The following is an 18,883-nucleotide window of genomic DNA, read 5'->3' as shown; positions in this document are numbered from 1 at the left end:
TTGCAAAGGAAGGTTGTCTGCAGCAATGAAGGGACCATCATGTGGGGAGAAGGATTAGTCTTGTTTTGCTTGGTACCAGAGAGCAAAACCAGGAAGAACAGGTGGGAATTTCATCAAGGCAGATTTCAGCTTAATGTAGGGAAATACTTTTTAGAAATTAGAGCTATCCTGATGTAGAATGGGCTGCCTTGGGGAAGTAATGTGTTTTTCCCTCCCCATCCCCAGGCCCTTGAAGGGCTCTTTCAGAGGCTGGATGTCTATGAGGGGAGGGAGTATTGAAAGAGTTTTTTTGTTCCCAGCCAGAAGTCTAATACCACACTTTCCCAGACCAGTTGTAGAATGTGCTTCTTGAGTAAGTTTTTCAGAGTACTGAAGTTTACCCTTTTATGACACAAAGCTTTTTTCTTTTTTAATCTGAATCATTTGTCATGAATATCATCCCAAGATGTGGTGTGAAGTTGAATTGGTTTATAGGTTTATTGGTATATAGGTTGAATTGGTTTATTACCCTATGGTGTGTGCTCAGCGTTGCAGTTTCTGATTCTGCTCCATCACATGGGAATTTGGGGGTTTGCCCATGACCCTGTGGTGGCCTGTAGCTGAGATGATTTGATATTTCAGTAGGATGGGGTAAACTCTGAGTGGTCCCTTGGATTTGAAGTCAAGGAACTTGATTTTGAATCTCCAACAATTACTTAATTTATAACTATGGGCAAACTGTTTGGTGTCTCTGGGCTTGAGTCTCTTCATCTATAAAAATGGGGATGGTAATATTTATACAACCGACGTCACAGGGTGGTTGTGAGGAAAGCACATTGTAAACTTTGCCATGCCACGAAGATGCTCGTTACCATCGTTGTCAGCATAGTTAGTCAGCAGGGTTCTCTATTGCCTACCAAGTCAAGGTCCCTAACCTGGTTTTCAAGAGCCTCTATAGTCTGGTACCATCTTAACTTTCTGGCCTTATCTTACATTAGTCCCTTCATGCAATCTATATTTTGGTTAAACTGAACTTCTCCCTATCCCTGTACACTTTCTGTGTTTTCTTACTTCTATTTTTTTTAACTTGTTCCATTCTTTATCCCTGGAATGTTCTCCCTCCCCTCTAACCTCATGTTTTGAAATCCTGACCCTACTTTAATACCTAGCTCCAATGCTACCTCCTTTAGAAAGCCTTCCTTGATTCCTCTACTTGATAATAACATGTCTCCCATGCATAGGATTTTCCTTACATGTCTAATATACTCATCATGTATTACTACGCATTTTGGGTATCTATAAATGCATCATATTTCCCTACTAGAGTGTACATTCTATGAGGACAGAGGCTATGTCTTAGCTAAACTTTGGATTTTCCCTTGCATGTAACAGAGAGGTCTGTACAAAAATAGCCACTAAATAAATGTTGAATTGAAATTCAGTTTTGTGCTTTAATAAATTGATGCCCTCAGGATATATTGAATGATGTAGAAGTGTTTGTTCTTGTATGGAATTGCTATCCTCCCCCCGCCCCCCCCATCCCTTTGTCTTATTCTTCTATCTCTTCCCTCACTGTCAGGCTCTCAATTATCAACAGTGGTCTTGCTACTATTAAGCTTGCCATCCCTGCCTCGCCCCCACCCCCTCTCATTTGCTGCTTTTGATATACTGTGGTCTAGGAAAGCAGATAAATAAACTTGCTGGAGTTGTGTATAAAGCAAGGGTATACAGGCTCCAAATGAAGGCCTGGGGACATTCATGTAAATTAAATGCATAAGTTTTGTGATAGCTATTTTGGTTGCTTAGGAACATTTCTAATTACTCAAGGGTCCTCAACTGTGCTTGGGATAGGGCAGGCTTCCAGGTAAGGGCAGTGTCACTGGAACTGAAATACTGAATGATCTCCCTGGTCCTAGTCCTGAGCATGAGCTGTCATTCATCTAGGTCTCATATGACGAATGGATAGTCTTGTCTTAAGCTAGGCAGATGAGAGTTATCTCAAGAAATAATCAGTGTCTTATTTGCTCCAGAATCAAAGATTATTCTTTGATTAGATTGTAGCTTTGTCAAAGACCCACAGACCACATAAGAAAACTATAGTCCATCCTTCTCTATTTGGTTCAACCATCTGGGATTCCAGTTTATCTCACTGCTTTACTGGAGGAATCTTCCAAACTGTTTTTCAAAGGGAAATATCATTTTGGCATAAGATGTTTCCTCGAGAGCTGCCAACAATTCAACTGACATTCATTAGGCACTCACTATATGTAGAGCACTAGTGGAGATATAAAGTTTCTGCCCTTATGGAGGTTGTAGATGAGTAGAGGAATATGACAAAGACAGATAACTAGAAAGCACATTACTGCACAGAAATGGCATAGCAAAGTGGATAGAGAGTTGGTCTCAAATCCAAGGAGAGCTGATTCAAGTCCTATCTGTGACTCGTATTGACTATGTAACACTGGATATTCTAGGATATTCTAGGTCACAGGTGACAAAATAGGAGGCCCTTCAGATGGAAAATTTAATTGGGAAAGGGACAGATAGGTGGCATAGTGGATAGAGAACTAGCGCTGGAGACAGTTGGATGAGTTCAAATGCAGCTTCAGATACTTAGGAGCTGTGTGACCCTGGGCAAGTCACTTAACCCTGCTTGCCACGCCCCACCTCCCCCCAGTATAATTAGAAAATATTTAACAAAATAAATAAAAATACACCAAAACATAGATAACATTACATTTTAAAACCAAGTTAATGGGCAGCCTGCAGGGATCCTTATGTACAGTTTAGAGTACATGGATTGGTGGCACCCATTTCTATTTGACTTTGACACTACTACTTTAGGCAGCTTCCAAGCCGTGGTGAGAAAGTGTTGAACTACAGTGGTAGAAGATTTTGCTCAACCAGAAGTTCCCTATATAAATCAAATCACAGGCCTAGTCCCTGTTCCTACAAATATGCATTCTAAAAGCAATAGGGCATCACACACTGGGCTGATCAGAGAGAGTTTAGTGGGGAATAGGCATTTAAATTGTGCTTTCAAGGATGGATAGGAATTCACCATATGAAGAAGAAGAGGGAGGGCATTCCTGGAACAGGAAACAGGCTGAGCAAAGGCAGAGAGGTAGGAAAGTTTAGGGTGCAGTCAAAAAACAGGGACCACTCTAGTTTGGTTGAAGCTTTGAAAGCATAGAGAGGATTGATATAGAATAAAGCTGGAAAGTTTGGATAGGAAGGCTTTATATTTCAGGCAAAAGAGTTTAAATTTTGTTTGGTAGACTTCAAAGAACCTCTGAGGAGTTCTGATCAGCAGAGTATCTATGACTAAGAAAGACTATTCTGGCCCCAGAATGAAGGCTGATTTCATTCAGGTGGGAGGTGGGAGGTGGAAAAAGATAGGTCATTGTACTAGTTTAGGTACATGGTCATGAGGGCCCATGCTGGGTTGGTAGCAATAGGACTAAAAGACAAGAGCTTTGCATTTTATATTTACTTATTGGCATATATGCTGTTTCATTCAGCAGAGTTTACACTCCTTAAAGTAAGGGATGCCTTTTGTTTATGTGTTGTTTACCCAGTACTGAGCACATGTAGTACCCACTGAATAAACAGTCACTCAGCTGAACTGACCTGATTTGAGGTGGAATCAACAGAACTTGGTGACTCAATGTATATAGTAAATTGTATATAATAATGATAACTAACATTAATAATTAATGTTAATAATAAATATATGTTAATAATAATTAATAACATTAATAATTAATACTTACTATATATCAGGCACCGTGCTAAGCACTTTACAATTATTATTTCATTAGTTTTTCATAATAACCCCAGGAGGGAGGTGTTATTATACCCATTTTACAGGTGAAGAAACTGAGGCAAACAGAGGTTGTGACTTGCCCAGGGTCACACAGTTAGTGTCTGAAAGCAGATTCAAACTCAGGTCTTCCTGACTACAGGCCTGGTGCTCTATCCACTGTGCTAGACATGAGAGGTAAAGGAGAAGAAAAAGTCAGATATAACCCACAGGCTACAACCAGAGACAAGGATGAATGATGATGACACAGACAGAAATAGTGATATCAGAAGTAAGAACAGCTTTGGGAAGGAGAGGTAATGGACTCTGTTAGGGAAATGCTGAGTTTGAGGTGCTGCTGGGCTACCCTGGTAGAGATGTCTTGGATGAAGCTGTAGACGAAGATCTAGATGTCAGAACTGGAGCCGTAGAATGGTGAGTCATCTGCATGGAGCTGGTAGTGGGGAAAGGGCCCCAAATGGCTCTCTGCATGCTTTTAACATTCACATATCTGGATTATGCTTATTTCCAAAATGTTCCAGATTGATCAGGTCATATTATATTTAGCAAAAGAAGCCCAAGTCCCTAGGAACAGACTTTATTTGCTCGTTTCTCTGTCATTGACTTACCTGTGTGACTTTGGACAAGTGATTCAATCTCTCTGGCCCCCAGTCTCCCTATCCATGAAACGAGAGGCTTGGATCACATGATCTCAAAGGTATTTTTCAGTGTTTCCTGTGCTCCGAATATAGAAATCAATTTCCCTTGATCTTCTACAGACCCACTCGAGGCTGACTACCCCTTCTCTTTCACCGTTTCCCCTAGCTCTCTTCTCTCTTACACAGGCAGATGGCAGTCTTTTATGTTTCCCCAAGATGCTAAGGGGAGCTCAAAGCCCCCTCTGTCATCTTCCTACTGATCATGAGCACACCTAGTTGGAGGGGAGAATAACAGGGAAGTGGGTGAGCTTTCCAAACAGAGAAAAAGCAAATGAATGTTTTGCCCAAGAACCTATCTATCTGTGTCCAACAAAACACATTCTAGATTTATTGCAGTAACTCTGTCTCCTTCTATTAGCCAAGGGGAAAAAAACTGGTGTGTTTCATTGCATCCCTACTGCCTTGCATACTGCCTTTTACATAGGAGATCTCATGCTCCCTCCAACTTCCTTCCCTCTCTCCTTGACGCTAAAGGAAAATAATTCCCTGCATCTAAGGTACAGAGGACTTCATAGCTTTAGCTGACTTCATCACTTCTTAGGTGTCACCTTGGAAGAGTGCCTACTGCTCTTCTTTTTTCATTTTCATTAAAAAAGGAATTTTCCAAAGCCTTCTCTTTTGACAACAACCCTGTGGGGGTAGGTACTACAAGGAAAGTTATTTCTATTTCGCTATGGAGTAATCTGAGAATCAGAGGGTTCTTATGACTCAACCAACTAAGATCCCCTACCTAGTAGGGAGCAGAGCCTAGATTTAAGCCTCCGTCTTCAGTCTTAAGTCTACCCTTTTCCCATCATACCATGACACTTACAAAATGTAGGTAAAACTATGCCAGTGTAAACCAACATTATTGTTAGACAATGGCTCACAGAACTTGAATTGAAAAAGACCTTACATACATCACCTAGTCCAACAGCTCCCTCCCTCTCGTGTTTTACAAATAAGAACTGAGGCTCAGAGAAGTTAAGTGATTTGCCCAAAGGCACAAGATAATAAATCTCAGACCAGAGATTTGAACACAGATCTTCTGACTCCAGAGATAGTACCTTCACCCCCCCTCCACAATGTATCACATAAAAGTACATGAGGATAATTTTAGTACTCTGAGTGTCCTGACAAACATCCCTATGAGGTAGACAATATTGTCTGCCTCATATTGTTATTTCCATTTTACTGATGAGATAAACTGAGGCTCAGAGAGGTCTGTCTCTGGAATACTCTTCTTTTTTTTTCTCCCCACAATCAAAGGGGATGCAAACTCACTGGTGCTTTGCTCAAGGTCCTCTTAGGATCCAAGAGAATGGTAGGTCTTTAGTTCATTCACTTATTTATCAAATATTTGTTGAATATCTCCTGTGTGTAAAGAATTATGCCAGCTGCTGGAGACTCAAACACAAAATGTAATACCGTCCATGTAAGGGTCTTACATTCCACTAGGGGAGGGGGGACAAGTGAACCAAGAGAGACACAATATCACTGTAGGTGAGAGAATAATAAAATGGAAAGAAGGAAAAGCTGCCTTGAGGGAGCACTTGATTTGAACCTTGAAAGAAGTATTCTAAGAGGTGGAGGTCAAGAACATTCTAGGAATTCAAGAGAGCCATGGGAAGGGAACTGAATGCCAAGTTCATGAAAACCACAGTAGGCTCATTTGGATGTAACAGAGAGCAAATGAATGGGAAAAATGAAAGATGTTTGGAAAGGTAAACTGAAACCAGTCTGTGAAGGGGTTCAAAAGTCAAAGGTCAAAGTGTGTAAAAAGCATAATCCATCTACTTCTCCAGTGTTTGTCTTTATGACACATTGTTTATATTTCCTAACAAAGACTTTGTCTTCAATCCTCTTGTATTGACCCACAGCAATCAGAATAGGGTTTTGCACATAGTGGGTGCTCCCCCGCCAACATACACACACCAACCACCCATGTTCTGATTGGCTAAAGACTTTCTTAAAAGATTTTTAGAACCAGTTCAAGTAGTTTGCTCAATATATAATACTATTTTGAGCTTTGAAATTAGTTTGGCAATGGAAGCATTCATTTGCTTTTCTGTTCAATATTATATCGTTTCCTAATATACAAGCTGTCCCAAAAAGTCTTAAGCAGCACTACTCCATATTTGTCAATGTCACGGAATTATCAGTTGTCATTGCTGTATTTGTCGGTGCCATGGAAGATGTCCTGCATAGGATCCAAACAAAAGAAGGACTCCTTTTCTATGATGTTCTCAACATGCTCCTATTTGGAGATGACATTGTACTAATTGCATCAAACTGTGGAAGACTAGATACCCTCCCTCCTCAGTGAAATTCATTACAATGTAGAGAGATCATTCTAGCCACTCCTACTGCAAACACAAAGTGGATGAAAAGGGTATATGGCACAGACTCTGACATATGCGTGTGATGCATATATATTATATATACATATATAATATATATAAAATACATCATTCAATTCCCATAATATGCTACATATAATGTATATTTATGACGCATATGCTATGGCGCCACAGTCCCAACTTTACATACGTATAACAATTCTGTATATATTTATTATTTATTTATATATGTTATATATAAGAAGTATATATCATGCGTAATATTATATGTATGTATAACACATTACTCCATTTTTCACATGCATAAGACTAACATGTAGTAATTTACCTCTGCTCAGGATGTATCTTTCCAAAATTTCGATTCTTCCCAGATAATGATGTCCCATGATTTGTAGAAATGTGACACATTGCAAGAATATTGGTGTTAAAAAAGATGTGATAGTGACTAGCTTGGGATCATTAAAAGATCTGCACAATTTCCCAAAGGTGATCAATTCTGTTCTTTCCATCCTATTCAGTTCTGGGCCTGCTTAATTGTCTACCTGCAGTGATTATCCAAATTATAAAAATATGTGTATGTGTACATATGTATGTCTTTCTATACCTTCTTATTTTCATGCATATATCTTGAATACGTGAACAAAGATGTAGAGTGATGGACTTTGAGTCAGGAAGATGTGACTTTTAGATGTATCTCTAGCCAGGTGACCATGGGCATGCCAATGAGCCTTTCTGAGCCTTGATTTCCTCATCTGTAAAATGTGATTTTTGCTCATAGTAGGAATATAAACTCACATGTAGAACACTAATTTTCCTCCATGATACATACATACATACATACACACACACACACACACAGTGGAAGACAATACTATACCTCTATTGCCTAGCCCACAGGTTTATTATAAGGTTTAAAGAGATAATTCGTGAAAATACATTTCAAAACTATAAGAACTACATAATGTCAGCTAAGAAAATCCTGAGTTCAAATTCTGGCTCAGGTTTCTTATTACCTGGATGGCTTTGTGTGATTTCATCTCTCTAGATCTTTTTCTTTGTTTATAAAACTTTGGGTTGAGCTAGTCTTTGATCCTAGGTTTGACTGTTTCTAAATTCATTCTATACCAGATTTAGAAGAAAAAAAAGGAAATATTGGATTCCTTCACATTTGTCACTATTGAGTTGTTTCAGTCTGACTCTGGGGTTTTCTTGCCAGGGATACTGAAATGTTTTGCTTATTTTACAGATTAGGAAACTGAGGCAAACAGGGTTAAGTGACTTGTCCAGGATCAAACAGCTAGTAAGTGTCTGAGACTGGATTTGAACTTAGGGACATGAGTTTTCCTGATTCCAACCCCAGTGCTCTATCCACTGTGCCACCTAGTTGCCCTTCATGTTTACCAAATGTTAAAAAGGAAAAAGCCATCAACAAAAAAACCTACTTAGAAACAACTATAATTTAATGACTTTTTTCCCCTGTCCTCATCTACTTGCTGTCACCTAAGGACTAGATATTTGATCCTAACACTGCTGTCTTCAGCTTTAATTGGTCTTCCCAGTAAGCGTCTGTCAACTGTGCTCTCAGGCATATTTTGATGCGAGTCATGTGTGAAAATGTTGATTCACGACAGGAATCTTAGATTGCATGAGACCCACTTTCAACAGTGGAGCTGCTTTGCCACATTTTGTGTAACAGCATTACAACCACTGCTGGGGGAATGAGGAAGAAACAAGTTATTACATAAAATCTTGGAAAAATCCAGGCCATTCTACTCAACTGTAAGACTATATCCACTGTGTTTTCCAAATCGTAGCCTAGTTTATTTGATTAAACAAGTGAGCACAAAGGCCCAGCTTCTCTGAACAGAGCTATACAAGGCTGAAGATTTAGGCAGAGGCTGGTGAGCTAAGACTACGGAGAAGGTTGTGATCCACGAAGAGGCCAAATGAGGTTTTGGCAGGTGGCTAAATGAGTTGTGGCCAAATGGCCCAAGCAAGAAGTCAGAGTTCATTCGGATATCCAGGGGTCAAGCTCTAGGACTGAAGTCAGAAGCAGAAGAAATGAGTATAAGGCTGGCACCCTGGGATGGACCTACAAGATGACTATTGAACCCACATGCTACCTTGTTTTCACTTCTTTTTAAGGCCCCAACCAATAGGAGCCTTAATTTTGGGGATAAGTAAAGACAAATTGAGGGCAGTTAGGTGGCACAGTGGATAGTGGTCATGAAAACTCATCTTCCCGAGTTCAAATCTGGCCTCAGACACTTACTAGCTGTGTTACCCTGGGCAAGTCACTTAACCCTGTTTGCCTCAGTTTCTCATCTGTAAAATGAGCTAGAGAAGTAAATAAGCAAACCACTCCAGCATCTCTGTCAAGAAAACCCAAATCTGGAATGACTGAAAAAAAAGACAACTCAACAACAAAGACTAATTGGCACCTGGTTTAGGAAGTCAATTAATAGAAGAGTTATTTGAAGAGTTTTAATATAACTTCATTCAGAATGTTCAAAGAAGAAAAATTTTCAGCATGGTATACGATCTTTTTTATGCTAAGAGAATGCCTACATCCAGATCCTTGGTTAATGGATCCCAGACTCAGAGCTAGAAGGAGATTCCAAGATCATTTAGTCCAACCAACCCCTAGCTAATGTACAACCTTTCTCTATAAGTCGCCAGCAACTGGTGTTTCAGATACCACTTGAAAATTTCCAGGGATGGGAAACCCACTTCCTCTCAAGGCCTATTCACCTTTGGACAGGACTAGTTTCTAGGGATGTTTTCCTAATACGATGCTGAAATCTAGCCCTCTGATTTCTACCTATTATGACTTTTATGAATCCCTCTTCCATAGATAGCCTTCCAAATACTTGAAGAATGCTTCCATGTCATACCTAAATTTTCTTTTTTTCAAGATAAGAACTTCCAGAAGTAATGGCAATTTAAATGGGAAGATCTTTCCCATTTGTTAATCAACCCATGTGACCTGGAAGCCTCACATGTGGTGAGAGGAGCTTGCTGAATGGGTGGAACAGAAAGGGTGGAGCAGAGCTGAGAGGGAGTGACAGCAGTTAGGTGGAGAGACAGAGAGGACACAGACAAGCAGACAGCTAGGCTTTTGAAAGTCTGTTTATGAAAAAGGGTGGTGGTGGGGGAGGATAAGACTTGGGAATGGTTTTGTTCTCAACAGTGCTAATGTGTATTGACTTTTCGGCTACTACGATGGATCTGGCTTTATGGTTTTGGGATTTGGTTTTCTGGTGTCTGAATAAATGTTTTTGTTCTTCCTTCTATTTGGAGAGTCTGTTATACTTTGCAATTGAGAACTATGCTGGCATATTCATAGTCACCATCAGTGCTGTGAATATTACCTTGGTGATATGCCAGATTCTTCTGATTCTAGTCCCCTCACTATCCTGATCACCTTCTATTAGATGAATTTTATTCATTCCCATCAGCATGTTCACTTAGAGTTATTCCCAGTTTAGGTTTTCAACTGAACATACATAATTACCAACTGCATAATCATTGTGTTCCATTTAATTCAGGAATATATTTGTTTAAGTGGACATTTTTCCATGCTTAAATAATACCTACAAACAAATTTATGCATCTTGAGGTCTCAGGTTCTCTTTTCTGCACAAATCCTCTAAATCAGAGCACATCTTAGGTCCCGCAACTAAATGCCCTAAACCTTCAAAAATGAGTTGTCTGTTTGCTACAGACATCATAAAAGTTTGCTGCTGTAGGAAGAGGGTCCATTTTGCCAAAAGGAGTAATTCATGGAAGAGACTTCTAATAATATAGTTGAAACTAAGATGCAAAATGAAGTAGTAGAAAAAGATGGGTCTTGGAGTCAGAACAACTGAACTTCAGGCTTGACTTCAACTCTGACACTGAATAGAGACCTTTCTCAGTTTACTCATCTGTAAAATGAGTCCCCATTTAATACTTGTACTACCTCCCTTATAAGGTTGTTGTGAGGGAATCATTTTGTCTAGCTTAAAGTGCTTTATAAGTGTTAACTTGTTAAGTTTGAACTAGACCTTTAAAATATGGAAGGGAAGTAGAGATAAACTATGATAGTAAGGCAAGAAGTAGAATTGTATTAGCATATCCACTAGGCTTCACACCTACTTATCATGCAAGGTGTTCCACAAATCTTACTGCAGTTTGGGACAGTTTGTATACATTGGTGCCATGTCTCACAAAAAGACTCAGTCCAGGGGAATGTGCAGCAGAAACACAGAAAGTCCTTGCTTGGAAAAGAAATATGATTAGCTATATAATTATTAGATTAATTTGGATATAATATTCTCATTTTTTTCAAAAAAAAGAAAGAGATGAATTATAAGCTATATGGACTAGTGAGCTGAAGCTTGCTCTCAGGCAGAATTGACTTTATTTCACTGAGTTTTACTTCAATTCCATAAATAGTGACTAAGCTCTTATTCTGGGCAAAGGCCTGCACTCAGTGATGGGTGGGATACACAAATTATTTGAAACAATTCTCCTGCCCTTAATGGGCTGGCAATCCAGTAATGTATATTTGACACAAAGAAACAACATGACATTGTGTACATGAATGACATGGACACAGAGAAGCAACTGGCTGTCTGTTACCTTCCTTCTACCTGCCTCCTGTTTTGTTGAATTCCTAATCACATTTAAAGCCCACTCTACATGCACACTGCTTCATGAAGCTTCCTTTTCTGATCTTCTCCCTGCCTCCTGCCACCCAGACTTCACATGACACTTTTGGGGGTGGGGACTTCTCTAAGAAGCTTATCATCTAATATTATGTATTACAGTTGTCTCTGTTGGTGTCTTCTCATTAGAAACTATAATCTCCCTAAAGACAGGGGCCAAGTCTTATTTAAATTTTGTACCTAATTCAGAGTCCAGCCCAGGGCTTTGCACACAGTAGGAGCTTAATAAATATTTATTAAATTGAATTGAAAATCTCTGAGAAAGACAGCAGGGAAATCCTTAAGTCCAAAGAAGACACCAACATAGAACTACTAGTCAAAGTGGACAAAACTACAAAAATTAGAAAGATGGTAAATGGGAAGAGGCAATATGAGGATCAGCTAGGATCTTTTTTTTCAAGTATGTGTAGAGGATCACCTTAAAATAAGTCATGAATATGATTAATGTCTTTAAGTTAGTGTGTACAGTAAAAATATGGGGCAGCTAGGTGGCTCAGTGGATAGAGCATTGGGCCTGGAGTCAGGAAGTCTTGAGTTCATATCCGGCCCCTAGGCACTTACTGACTGTGCGACTCTAGGCAAGTCACTTAGCCCTGTTTGCCTCAGTTTCCTCACCCATAAAATGATCTAGGGAAGGAAATGCAAACCACTCTAGTATCTGTGCCAGGAAAACCCCAAATGGGGTCATGATGAGTCAGACATGACTGAAAAACAATTGAACTAAAAATAATAAAATATGCTACATAAGGTTAGCTTTTACCTCCATTTCTGCTTTGGAGTGAAAAATAGATTATGACTTAATTGTATAACACACTGCATTATGGTGTAGTAACATGAGACTAAGATTTAAGAGACTTGAGTTCTAATCCAAATTTTCCCATTATTAGTTTTGTGACCTTATGGGAATCTTTCTATCTCTTGGCCTCAACTTTCTTTCTCAAGTAAAAGGGTTGAATGAGATGATTCATAAAGCTCCTCCTAGAATTAACATTTTATTTTCTAAGCTTTCTTCTAGCTCTAATATTCTATTTTCTAGGGTTCTTTCCAAATCTAAATTCTATGTTCTAAGGTCTCTTCTAGATTTTTCAGAATTTTTCTCTAGTTCTCTGACTTGGCATCTTCATGTGACATAGGGTAATGCATGGTGATGAATAAGATTCTGCTGGTCAAAAAAGAATTCTTTATGTAGTCATGACCCATGGGTTGAAAAAAGGTGAGTTTTAAAGGGACAACAATGTGTTTTTTTTCTCCCTTTTCACAGAGGAGTAATGTCAAATAGGACTTGGAGGGAATTTGAGAAGGGGAGACCAATGTTGTGCAGCATATCTGTTATCATTGTTCATCCTTTGTGTTTGAAGAGGACAGATGACATCATGGTGATCTTTGTGCCAAGGTAGGGCTTCCACTGGGGCAGTCATTGTTTCCCTACCTACATTATGGCCTGAGGCCATTTTAGGAGTAGAGTAGTTGTTGAGGACTTTTCCTTCTGAGAGATCTGATAGAAGACAGAGAAGTATGTACCTCCTATACTGGATGAGCCTCTGTGGGGAGTTCATTTTGTGGGAGGGGAGATGTTTAGGTTAGCAGAAAAGTTAGGTATTTCCTCTTAGCTGGCCCACATAATAGACAGAGTAACTCCTTTTCAACTCCTCCCTTTAGTTATTCCTGTAGGGATGACTTTCCCTTAGTCAACACCTCAACTCTACCCCATACTTAGGGTTATGAGAGTAAAATTGCTTGAAGCCAGTTGCATCTGAGGGAAACCGCTTTCTTCTTACCAAACCTCTTTTCCCATAATGCCACTATTTTAACATTATTGTGCCCAGAGGGAACCCCAAGGTCTGGATTCACAGAAAATTTGCAAATTCAACAATCAACAAGATTTTTTTTTTAAACACACCTTAGGAGCCCCAAGCTGGGGAGAACTCCTCCCAATTCAGGCAAGAGCATCTATTCACTGCCTCTGTTTCTTGTCTCTGTGAGGCAGATGCCTCAGTATCTCTATTTAGTTTTGGAACTCCCTATTCACAAATAATGAAACATAAAAACCAATGACAGATCAAAACTTTAAGGTAATAGTCAAATTTCTAATTTTGTTAATACATCAATTATATATGTCAATATGGTCAATTTTTTAATTAAGCAGGAAACACAAATGACTGAAGAAAGAACATTGTGACTTTGGATTTAACATCTGTTCACCCATTATGCCCCCATTTCCCAGCGGAAAGAAAGGGCAATGAGAGACAAGCAGGATGACCAGCCTTTGATTTTTCCCTTATAAAGAGAATGCCAACAACCATTCTGCTCCCCCACATGGTCTCTGGATGATCCATGGGGAAGAGGCAGGAACTGCTCCTATGGAGTCCCATCAGTGGTTCAAAGGTTAGCCATGCAGGACACCATCCACATCCCTTTCTCCTCAGATCACCTCTCAATATCAAAAACAAATTGTATCCTTGTGACATGTTTAATGTGATATTTCTTTCGAACAGAGGTTAAAAAAGAAAACCGTCCCTTTAACACTCACCTAACTCCTTGTCAGTCAGTAGGTCCTGACAAACCGAATAATTCCACACTGACCAGTAGAACTTGATTTCTTGTACTGGCTTATAGCCCTCCGATCTAGAAATTACTTACAAAATGAAAAATGCCCATTCTTTTTCTTTATCTTTTATTTCTATCCTGTCCTTATCCCTGCCCTTCATACTATTAGTTTGTTGTTGAAATTGACCTGCTGAAGTTTCCTTGAGCTTGAAAAATACACTTTTTATTTTATCACATGAATCTTTTTGTGAACAGAAGACAGGTTTAATTTAAATCTGTTCACTTTCTCATGACATGACATGCACCCATTCATTTGAAGGTGATGAAGCAGCTAGGGAGAAAGAAAATACAAAATCATCACGAAAATGTCCAACAACGGAGTTTTGTATCTCATTTTTTTGCTCTTTTCAACTAAAAAGGAGGCAAAATAGATTTCAGACAATAAGATTATTAAGTACGTTATGTACTTCATCGAGAGCACACCTATCTGGTTGTTTAGAGTAGGCAGGGCTATTCTGGAAGAATGATACTACCAAAAATGAACCAGTTAAACAAAAGCAGTTTTCTAAAGGTTTTAGATAAGTGTCAGGAGGCCTGTGTTTTTAGCCTACTTTGCTATTAATTATCATTGTGATCTTAGTGCTTAACACAGTGCCTGGCATATAGTAGGTGTTTACTAAAGGTTTACTGATAACTGATTGACCTTGGGTGAGTCACTTGCACTCTCTGGGCCTCAGTTTCCTCATTTGTAAAGTACAGATAATAGTACCCAGAGTCCCCACCTTATAAAGTCATTTTGAATTTTATATTTGATAATATAGATAAGGCACTTGGTAAGCTTTTAAAGTGATATATAATTGGAGCTATCATTATTAACTCTGTCCCTTTTGAGCTCTACAGCCTTCATATCCTGCACAACTCTGTGAATGCTAATTTTGCACGTAACTATAGTCTTTGCCAATGGAGCATGAAAGTAACTGCTAATGGCTTTTGGGGATAGAAGTACTCTAATCATATGTTCTAGATTGGCTCCAAATAGTGCTAACAGTCCTCTGAGGGCAGAGGCCACACAAGGTAGGTGAGGCAGGCTCGGAGGGCACAATGAACAGATGAGGTAGAGGCATGCCTCGAAGTACAGTGTATGAAACATGCCTATTTATCAGGGGATGTACTTTTCACCATAGAAAATTCTGCTCTCCATGACACATGGGTGTTTATTTTGTGATGGATTCATTCAACTGATTTAGAGGGACCGTCCAAAGGCAATACAAATTCAGGGGAGTGCTGGAGCCAGCTCATACTGGGGAGAGTTCACAGTTAAATTTTCAGTGTGAATATTTACACCTTGTAAATGAGCAAACTGTGAATTATGGTTTGATTTCTTATTTTGTTGATTGTTTAGACTTAAGAAAGCAATGGGGACAATGTTAATGATAAAGATTAAACTGAAAAGTCTGTCATGCGTACATTTAAAAAAATCAAGAGCCGGTTGTTAAACACTTTTGTTAAACACTTGTCAGCACACCTTTGTGTGCACACAAATACCTCCCCACCCTCTATTGCTAGTTTTTTTTTTGAGTAAGACTCATGAATATGCAATAAGCACATCAACCATTAAACCAGCTGTGTTCAAATGGAAACAGTTCAAATGTTGACCTAGAAAACCTCAAATTAACATTAACTATGTTATATTGTATTTTTATTTTCTTGAACATTGACCAATTACATTTTAATCTGTTTTCCCTTTACTCTGGAGTTTTGCAGGGCTGTATGCTGCCTAGGGGTCTCACTTTGACATTTCTGCCTTAAATATAGAAGGAGTTCAATAAATATTTGTTGAATAAACAAGCCATAAGATATTGAAAACAGCAAAATCTCTACCTGATATTCCTAAAGCACCAGTCTGACCATGTCACTTCACCACTCAAGAAGCTTTGGTGGCTCCCTATGGTCTCCATGATAAAACACAAGTTTTTCTCTTTGGCAGTTCAAACCCTTTACCCTCTGGCTCTAGTCTATCCTATCAGGCTGATTCCTCCTTATTTCTCCTCATACATGCTTCACAGGGTCGTGGTGTGTCTGCACTAAAACTTTTGGGATACCCTGCACATTCCAGGACAAATTGGCCTATGTACTATTTCCTGGATATATGTGTCTTTGTGCCTTTGCACAGGTTGTCACCTCCACACCTTAGAAGCTCAGTTCCTTTCAAGGCTCAGGTCACCTTCTTCAGGTGACCTTTCTTGATTCTCTCCGTTGTGAGTCTTTTTCTATTTTTCTTTGTTTTGTATATATCCTGTATTTACTTATTTGTGATCATATCATCTTCTCCATAGAACATGAGCTCCTTGAGAGCTGATTTTTTCTTGATATTTCCAGATTCTAGCACAAAGACTGGCACATAGTAAGCATTTAACAAAGACCTGTTGACCAATTGTAGTGTTTTGAGTTTACAGGGTGTTTTTCTCAGAGCCCCATAAAGTAGGGCAAATATTATTATCTAGATTTTAGAGATGATGGAAGTAAGCCAGGTCTCAGAAAGGGTAAGGGATTTGCTGGTGGTCATTCATCCGAAGGGGACTTGAACTCAAATCTTCTGACTCCAAGTCCAGCATTCTTTCTACCATATTGTCTTTCAATCAATCAATAAATTAGCTAACCAAAAAGTGCTTATCAAGGGTCCACTGTGCCCTAAGGGCTACAGATACAAAGAATGAAAATGATTTTTACCTAGAAGGGGTCTACATTCTCAAGGGGAAGACAAATGTACAAAAATATATGCAGTATAAAGTGAAAAAAATACAAGTATATGCAAAGTAGTTGTAAACAAGGTAGTTTGGGAAAGAGAATGGGATTAGGAAAGACTTTGTGCAAAAGATGGTATTTAGGCTTTGTCTTAAGGGAAGGGAGGGGACGCTGTAAGGTAGAGGTAAGGAGACAGTGGATTTCAGGCTTGTGGGATGGCCAGAGGAGACAGAAGGTGGAAGGTCATGCATGTGGAAGAAAGAAAGGGCTAGTTTGGTTAAATCACACATTGTGGGGAGGGGAATAATGTTTAGTGAGGCAGGAAAGATAGACTGGAAGCAGGTTGTATAAGCACTTAATTCATTCACATGGTTTTTAAGGTAAGCATTGAATATTCTGTTCATTAGTCCCACAAATGAGAAATTCTTTATCTTTGTCAAAGATAACAATCCACACGTTCCGAGGGCACTAGATGTTATGACATTGTCAATTCATCTGTTAAGTGGCTATGCTTTAGAGTCAGGAGTGGGGAACCTGTGACCTTGAGGCCACATGTGGTCTTCTAGGTCCTTGGGTGTGGCCTTTTGACTGAGTCCAAGTTTTACAGAGCAAATCCTTTTATTAAGGGAATTTGTTCCATGAAGTTTGGATTCAGTCAAAGGACCACACTTGAGGACCTGGAGGGCCACGTGTGGCCTTAAGACCACAATTTTCTCACCCCTGCTTTAGACTATCATCACTATGGTCAAGAAGGGAATAATATATCTTCTGCCAAACAGCCAAGTCCTTCTTATTTTAAATGACCTAAAATTTATGTTAAGACTTTCCCTACAAGTAGAATTGGAGTTTAATCTATTATCCTGTGGAGAATGAAAAGATCCAACACTGAATGTAAAATAGCTGTCTTTTACACCCAGAGATAGAAGGAACATTAGAAGTTATCAAGTTAGCATAGTGCACCAGCCCTGGAGTCAGGAGGACCTGAGTTTAAATCTGGCCTCAGACACTTGATGCTTGCTAGCTGTATGGGGTAAGTCACTTAATCCTGATTGCCTTGCCAAAAAAAATAAGGAAAAAAAAGGCTTATTATGTGCCAACTACTCTGATAAGTGCTTTACACTATTATCTCATTTGATCCTCACAGTAACCCAGAGATAGGTGCTATTATTATCCACATTTTACAGATGAAGAAACTGACAAATAGAGCTTAATTGATTCACACCGTTAAGAGTCTGAGACCAGATTTGATCTCAGGACTTTCTGACTCCAGACTGGCCCAGTGCTCTATCTTCTGTACTATTTATTTGGTCCTGATCTATTTTTTTCAACCTCAGTGACCCAATAAAATGCCAAGGTAAGCATACTTTTAAAATATATAATGTTGTCCCCCATTCATAAAAGTTATGATGATGTTTGTAAGATTGGAAAAAGAACAGATTGGTTTCTTATTTCTTACAAGTTATAAAACCCCTTCCAGCTATAAATTTTCTCAGAGATATTAACAGATAAAAGGCAATGGACTTGAAGAGGTTTGGAACTGACCGTTACACCGAAGAAGTTGGTTTCATTCATTGCATCCAGGAAGATTTTGCCAAGTTTATGGTCTGTATAGTTGAAATCTTGAATCCTCTGGTGTCTGTTGCTGGAGCGGAGATGTTCCATGGCCCTCTGCAGGGTTTTTGCAATCACCCATATTCCATCGTAGGCATAGCCATGGAATTTACTGGGTCCCACATCTGATCTTTTATCGTTGTATTCTTTTTCATATTGTTGGGGAGTCTGAAAAAGAAAAGTAAAAAAGAATAGGTAAAAACAGGAAAGGGAAGAAAGTGAAAGAAACCAGATGACCTATTCAAGAAAGAAAGAGTAAATGAATGAAGAAAAATGAAGTATTAAGCGACATGTACTAGACATTGTGCAAGTGAGGGTGGGAGTAGGGGTGGGTGGGCATGGAGGTGGGGTGCAGGGAGAAGGGGAATATAAATATAATTAAGCAAAATTGTCCCTGCCCCCAAGGAGCTTGTATTCTAATAATGAATATTC

The 18,883-nt window shown here is 39.1% G+C and overlaps 1 protein-coding gene across 2 annotated transcripts in view; it reads right to left on the bottom strand.

The window, feature by feature from the left end:
- GABBR2 (gamma-aminobutyric acid type B receptor subunit 2) overlaps positions 1 to 18,883 on the bottom strand; it is an 818,519-nt gene that overhangs the window by 253,688 nt on the left and 545,948 nt on the right. For both annotated transcript variants that reach the window (XM_072597481.1, XM_072597480.1), the window contains exon 7: positions 18,383 to 18,619. In XM_072597481.1, coding sequence (XP_072453582.1) covers positions 18,383 to 18,619 — 237 coding nt within the window. The remainder of the gene's footprint in view (positions 1 to 18,382; positions 18,620 to 18,883) is intronic.

This window comes from Notamacropus eugenii, chromosome 3, assembly GCF_028372415.1.
Source record: "Notamacropus eugenii isolate mMacEug1 chromosome 3, mMacEug1.pri_v2, whole genome shotgun sequence".
Taxonomy (NCBI): domain Eukaryota; kingdom Metazoa; phylum Chordata; class Mammalia; order Diprotodontia; family Macropodidae; genus Notamacropus; species Notamacropus eugenii.
The sequence above is the reverse complement of the archived record's forward strand: the minus strand, read 5'-3'. Positions and strand labels throughout refer to the sequence as shown.